General features: G+C 41.1%; 1 protein-coding gene across 1 annotated transcript in view; it reads left to right on the top strand.

The window, feature by feature from the left end:
* Positions 1–277: 277 nt before the first annotated feature.
* Positions 278–7,001, top strand: part of spg11 (SPG11 vesicle trafficking associated, spatacsin) — a 413,741-nt gene continuing 407,017 nt past the window's right edge. The window contains exons 1-4 of the mRNA XM_037683759.1: positions 278–294; positions 385–572; positions 644–865; positions 3,831–4,017. Coding sequence (XP_037539687.1) covers positions 278–294; positions 385–572; positions 644–865; positions 3,831–4,017 — 614 coding nt within the window. The remainder of the gene's footprint in view (positions 295–384; positions 573–643; positions 866–3,830; positions 4,018–7,001) is intronic.

Raw genomic sequence — 7,001 nt, 5'->3', positions numbered from 1 at the left:
ACGGGATAGCCGGAGTAGCGAGGTCAGATCTGAATAACATCATGGTTGTTTAAAAACCCAAGGTCTTGGTCTCACTGCATAAGACAAATGGCTATTCTTTAGTTCACATGACTGGAGTTTAATTAAATGATGAGGGGTCTAAAAACAGTTTTAAATGATAACATTTCCATTTTATCCAACACCCGCTCCTTCACACCATCATTTAACGGCCTGGCCTATGGTTCTGATGTAACCCTGGTGTGGGTCCACTCTTCTGTCACATGGTCCAAGTAAAGAAATGTCTGGAGATGGAGAGTAACGGGTCAATCATTGTACCACAGTGCCATCATAGATCACACTTCATAAAACAGGTTTCATGGTTCTCAACTGTTTCTCTGCCCCTAGCTTCTCATGGGAGGAGGTGCCGGCCCACAGTCGGAGGGTCAGCAGCTTCCGTCTGTTAGCTGTTGGATCGCAGGGTGAGCTCAAGATGTTTGAGGTGGAAGCAGAACATTCCTCCGATGTTTCTCTGCTCTGTGTGAGCAAGTATCCAGCAGACCGAATGCTGGACCCCACCAAAGAACAGAAACAAGGTGAGTAGCATCAGAACCTCTGGAGATTCTCCTGTGGCACCATGTTTGACCCACTGGTTCTGTGTTGTCAGGTGTGTGTGAGTTCCAGTCTTTGCAGGTTCTGAGCTTTGCGGGCGGTCAGTGCTGTGTTCTGGTGAACAGTGACTGGCTGCTACGTCTGCAGTGGCTGCATGAGGAGGAGGAACCAAGCACGTTGTTGTTCTGCAGAGTCCAGCTGACCGATAGAGACCCAGCTGTTCACCACTGTGTTTGTGCAGAAACCCTGTTCCTCCTCAGCTCTACGGGACTCATCTGTATCCTGCTCTAAAACATGTTCACAGAAGTTCACAGCATAAAACTAAACAGACGTGTTCTGCATATAGCTGGTCTGTTGCACGTCACAAGTCCCGTCAGTCTTACTTATTTTGCCGACATGTTTTGCTTAATATTAACATTTTAAGATGAGAGATACATCAAATAAATTAGAAAATTATTAAAAATTATCAAATATTGGTTACACACAGAGTAATACTTTATATTTCAAGTATTTATTACTGGAGTTTTTGATGATTATGGCTTACAGGTAATAAAAACCCAAAGTATAGTTTGTCAGGGTAGACAACGGCATCAGGCCAATAAAAACCTTTAACTGGTGCTTAATTTGTAAACCAATTGATGCCGGAACACAAATAGCAGGCGGTCTGGCAGGGGTGGGGAGTCTTTAGGTCCTCCCCCAGAAAATTTGGCATAAAAGAGATGCCATTTCCTACATTTTGGTGTATTTTAACAGGTTGTTAAACATCTGTAAACATTTGATTAAACTGATTAAAAACAGGTCTCTCTTGTAAATTACCAGGCTCAATGAGACTAACAACCTGTATAAAGGTTGAATTGAAATTACTATTCTAGAGAGCAGTGAATTATATCAGTAACAAATCTGTCAAGCGTCCTAACCCCCCCCCCCCCCCCACTTCAATATCAGACCTGAACTCTTCTCAGCTGAATTCAGTCCTGCGTGTTACTGCTCCTCCTGCTCTAATCTCCATTACCACTGCCTTCAGGTGCTTCAATTCTCAGTTGTTCAGCTAAGGACAATCAATCCGTTTGTCCGTCCATCCAAAATAATAAATTGGACTGCCTTTTTGACATTTTGATCGCTGTTATTTTGACAGATTAGTGCCATTGTTTTGAAACGTGATGTGAATAATACACATCAAACGTTTCACTCATTTTTTTTACTTTAAGCTTTTTTATTTATCATTTTTGAAATGTATGCAGGAGTTCTGACACATTGGCAGTTGTGCACGCTCTGCAGAGCTGTCTAGAGACACTCTTGTGCGTAAAATGTGCACTGTCTGCAGGGCGCACAGCTGAACAGGTGAAGTTGACACCCCACCCATGTCAAAAATTCCAGTACATACAGTGAGTGGTTAGTGCTGCGTTTGTGCCGGTTTGTGCCGTTAAAATGTTCGTTTGTGCTGCTTTGGTTTCTGAGACACAGCTGAAGGTGGATGAAGACGCTTCATCCCTGCAAGATATGCGGTCAGTGTCTCTGCTGGCAGCAACGTGTGCACGAGCTGGTGCGCTTGTTGCAGCAGTAACATCCACACCACAGACATGGACAACGTCTCTTCTCGTTATATTTTTAATAAATAATCAAAATAAAAATGCACGATGACGTTGGACTTTTATGGGTGGAGATTTGAGTTGCCAGATCTGAGTGAACAGTTGCCAGAATGCACACGGTGAAAATGAGGGAGTTCCTGGGTCTCGTTCCAGCAGGATCCGGCTCAAATGAACCACTGCTTTTAACCCAGAAATGTTGGTCTTCTGGAGAACGTGTGTATCCACAGTACAAAGTAAGCACTCCATACTTGATTGGGACTCTTTCTTGTATGAAAGTGCCAAGTCCTTCTGGAAAATAAAATCGTCTCCTTAAAACTTGCCAGCAGAGGGAAGCATGAAGTGCTCTAAAATGTCCTGGAAGATGTCTGCCCTGACTTTAAACTTTAATTAAAACCAGTGCAACAGTGGAAACAGCAGTCTTTTTGCAGACAGCACCAGATTGTCCTCCAGGGTCTCTACATATTTTCTAGTCTCTGTCATTACAAGCCTTCCATGGCCAGCTGAAGAGAAGCTTTTAACCATGGAGTCTTCCGCATGTTTGCGTCTTTCTCTCTGCCATTCGTCCATAATGCTCTTGACTGCTGAACAACTGAGGTAATAGTGGTTGCATGCTCAGTCTCTCCATCCCACCTGCTTGTACCTCCTTCAGAGTGGGCTCAGGTGTTGGTGGTCTTGTGATTTTTTTTTCTTCACAGTCTCCGTTTGTGAAGATGGCCTGCTCAGTAGATTTCCACATGTTCTATGTAACTTCCAGTTCTTGTTGGATTTAACAGAACTCTTGGGATGTTTATGGCCTTTGAAATTATATTGTATCAACCCCTGACTTGGACTTTTTCATCTTTTCTCTGAGTTGAATTAGGACAGTCACTTTAAAGGGGGAGGATATTTCTGCATTCATTTAGCAAGTTCAAGTTTCTTCTTTCACATCACCTCTGGTAGATGAGGTGGAACAAATTGTGTACACATGGTCCCAGATACACCCAAAAATAACAAAAATATAAACTATAAAAAGAACCAGAAACATTATTTTATACTACTTATTTATTAGGCCCGAGCAGCTAAGCGCTGCGAAGGCCTATTGTAATTGTGTCGTTTATTATTATTATTTTTTAATTGGCATTACTTTGTAGAAATCTGGTTTCACTATGACATTGAAGATTTTTTTTACATTTTTTTGTACTAAAACAATATTTATGACTGTAATTAATTTATAACAGCAATAAAAATATAAAACACCCAAAGGGGTTGAATAGTTTTCTAGCCACTAATGTAGTTTAAAGAAATGGATTCTGGTTTTCATCTGCTGTAATATCAAAATGACCAGAAATAATAAATATACAGTACATCACTGTGTGGGAATGTATCTATATATAGTAATATCCTGATGCATGCTCAATAATCCTGGCAGAAAAATCTAAAAAAGTTAAATCTGGTCCTCTGGATATTAAAAAACAAAACAAAGCAAAACAACAAAAAAATATAAAAACATTTCGTCATTCATCCGAAAGACTTGCTCAGTATATACAGTAATACACAAGTTTAATCTTAGATTATAAACATTTTGATAAAATCAGTTTAGAATCTGAAGTTATTTTAGAAAGCAGAGTAAAACACTTTTTAAAACACATTTTGTTTAACCTGGAATCCCCCCAGCTGTGTTTAACACCACAGATGGAGTCTTGATGGCTACCATTGATCTACCTGCCTACCTGACATTTGACCTCTCAGGCGGCGAGACGTCTTCCTTCAGCCGAGTCCAGGTGTCTGCTGATCTGAGTACAGCCGTAGCTGTAACTGGGTCTTACGTGGCTGCAGCTGTAGACCTGAACCACTACTTCAGGTACAGGAAGCGGATCGTGGTCCAGGGTCTGCCAGGCTTTTCTCTGCAGTGAAAAGTTCATTCTTTTCCCTTCTAGTGCTTTCCAGCTTCACCTCTGTAAAGCCCTTCATATCGCTGCCTGACTTAGACCAAGGTCATTTTATGTTGAAATGTAGATGTGGCCATTTTTTTAAAATCAAAGTTTTGTTTTAATTGATTTTTGATTTTAACATACAAACAGAAAACACAAAGGACAAACCCCCTCCCACACCGGATCAATCAAACATACACAAATAAATTAGACAGGTATTGACTGTTATGTGGTCTATATTGACTATATTGCCCCTTTTCCACTGTCACGGCGCGGGTCGGATATTTCCGGCTTCACGCGCATTTGAGGTCTTTCCACTGTTCCTGGAACCGGCTCACCTCCCTAAATTCTGGCCCTGCTTCTCAAGGGGTCCAAGCGAGCTGTGCCGTGATGTCAGAAACTCTGTCGGTCACTGATTGGTCTGGGGGAGGAGTCTGTGGAGTCTTTCCAAACAACCCGATCCACCATTTTTTTCTCTACCGCTTGCCATTAGCGATAACACGAGGAGCGTATCTTTTAGTATTTTGAAGCTATACAACAACAATAATATCAAAGCTGTGGCCAAATGCAGAAGTGCAGGTGTTGTTGTGCTTGGTGGCCGACGAAAAAAGTCAAAGCGAGCTAGATGGAGGATTGGAGGGTGGTTTGGACACGGCCACTGCTCTACTTGAACCATTTATAGAAGATGGTGAGTGTTTTCTAACTTTAAACATATTTTAAATTACTCATTCCATCGATTCTGAACATATTTTTAACTAACAAAAGAGGCTGACGCCATAATAGGACAACGTCGGTGCTACGATGCTAAGCTAATTTGCATAAATGCTAACTGTCCTCCGGTCCCGTTTCTCACTGTATTTTATCCAGAACGTATTTCAGCGCGTGACGGTTCGTCTCTAAACTCCACATTAAACCCTCCAAGCCTCCCGGCTAATGCTCCTGCTCCATCAGAGGAGTCTGCACCTGACAGAGCTCCATCAGAGGAGTCTGCACCTGACAGAGCTCCATCACAGCCCAGCTGCACCTCACAGAGCAGCACAACGCTGCAGCCTTCTGTGCTCGGTAAGAACAGATGCAACATGTTCCACATCACTTTACTTGTACCAATAAGGACTTGATTTATTTTATTTTTAAAGTAAAAAAAAATAAAATGTTGAATAAATACTGAATTGGGATGAAATTATGTACAAAGTACACAGGGTCCCAGTTACAGACAACAAATGTGTAGTGAACTAAGCCTCAGGTCAAAATCTGGCCTTGAGGGCCTTCCTGGAACAAGAACTGTATTTCATTGATTTGAGTCCAGAAACACAAGATTAAGTTCATCCAGAGACTTTCTAAGTGTCATGCACTGATCAATTGAAAGAACACTCTTTTTCCATTATCATTACTATTTTACAAATGTTTGATAATCAAAGTGTGTTTAGTTCAAACCATTTTTAAATGTTGAAGTGAACTACTCATTTTTAATCAACTGTGAAACAGTATTAGTGATTTTTAATCCTCATGCAAAGTAGAAATCACGTTAAGGTCTGTTACAGAGTAATTATGCATTTTCTGATTTTCTGTCTTTGAATGAGCAAGTGTAAGTTGGTCTAAGGTTGGAGTCAAACGCAAAACAAGTTGTTGGAACGAACTGTCATGTTTTTAAATCCTCTCAGACGTAAATATAGAGGCTGGCACCTGTTTTCCCCCAACTCGCCTAAATATTCCTCTCGTCTGTCTTTAAAACATTTTCAATCTGTTCCATAACATTCTTGCTGTTTTTCTGACTTCTAGTGACCTCTTACGTCACAAAAACACACCCCTGTCTGGTCGAAACGACCAATCAGGAACCTCCCAAATGAACCGGAAACAGAACTCTTTAAATGTCGGTACTTCCTAGTTCAAGCCAGTCGCTTCAGGTTCCAGCTTCAAGCGCCAGCTCCAGTCGAGTGCGGTGGGAGAGAAGTTCAGTTCTGGGAGCAGAACCGAACCGAGAAGTGCTGGAGAAAACAGGAAAATCCCGCCATGATCCGCAGTTCTTCCGAGTCTTGTGGGAATTATGACATCTTCCACCTCTGAGTGGAACTCCTGACGGACTTACTCCTCTTGTGAGTCTACCAAGAGGTGAACTTGTGTCGAACAAGTACCGTCACTACTTCGGACGATTCACAGCTGTTCCTACGGAGACGCTGAAAGGGTGCGTTAAATGGAACTTCGTACCAGTGGAGACATCTCCTCCAGGTAAAGAGTTGATTTATACCACCTAAGTGTACCGGGGAAGAAGCTGGGAACTCAGCGGAGCGTGCCGTTGCTGATACTGACACATTTCCCTCATCCACCATCTCCCTCCCTCTAAACTTCATCTTTCCATCTTTAAACTCTTCTATCTGCTAGAAATCATTTCAGATATTTTTAGAAATGTCTGTTGTACAGCTGGAAGCAAGGGAAACCATCGCCGTATGGTTTCCTCCTTGTAAAACTTGCTAAATTAGCCATGTTGTTATTTTCAAATTTTGCCAAATTAATGTAAATGTTTGATGTTAAACTTGATTCTGTTAATAAATGACCACGTTCATTTTGATGGGTCAAAGAAAATTAACGTCTCACGTTACATTTTTATTAAATTCAATGCACGACATTATTCAGTCCAGAAAAATGAATGAATCCGTTTAATTTATGAATATATCACAGAATATGTTCATCTACAAATGTAAAAGAAAAACAGTAATAAGATCTAAGATATGAATTAAGAAAAACATCAACTACAAAACATCTACTAATAAAACACTAAGCACTAATAGCAGTAAACAATCAAAACAATACGTCAAACAGCAACATGAACTTGAGTTTGTGCAGCCTTAGGAATATATAACCAGGATAACCATGTTGCTGCTGATCAGTTTCATGTTGCTGCTGATCTGCGTCATGT

Source organism: Nematolebias whitei, chromosome 10 (genome assembly GCF_014905685.2).
Source record: "Nematolebias whitei isolate Nwh7 chromosome 10, NemWhi1, whole genome shotgun sequence".
Classification (NCBI taxonomy): Eukaryota; Metazoa; Chordata; class Actinopteri; order Cyprinodontiformes; family Rivulidae; genus Nematolebias; species Nematolebias whitei.
Note: the sequence above shows the minus strand (reverse complement) of the source record. Positions and strands in the feature narration are given on the sequence as shown.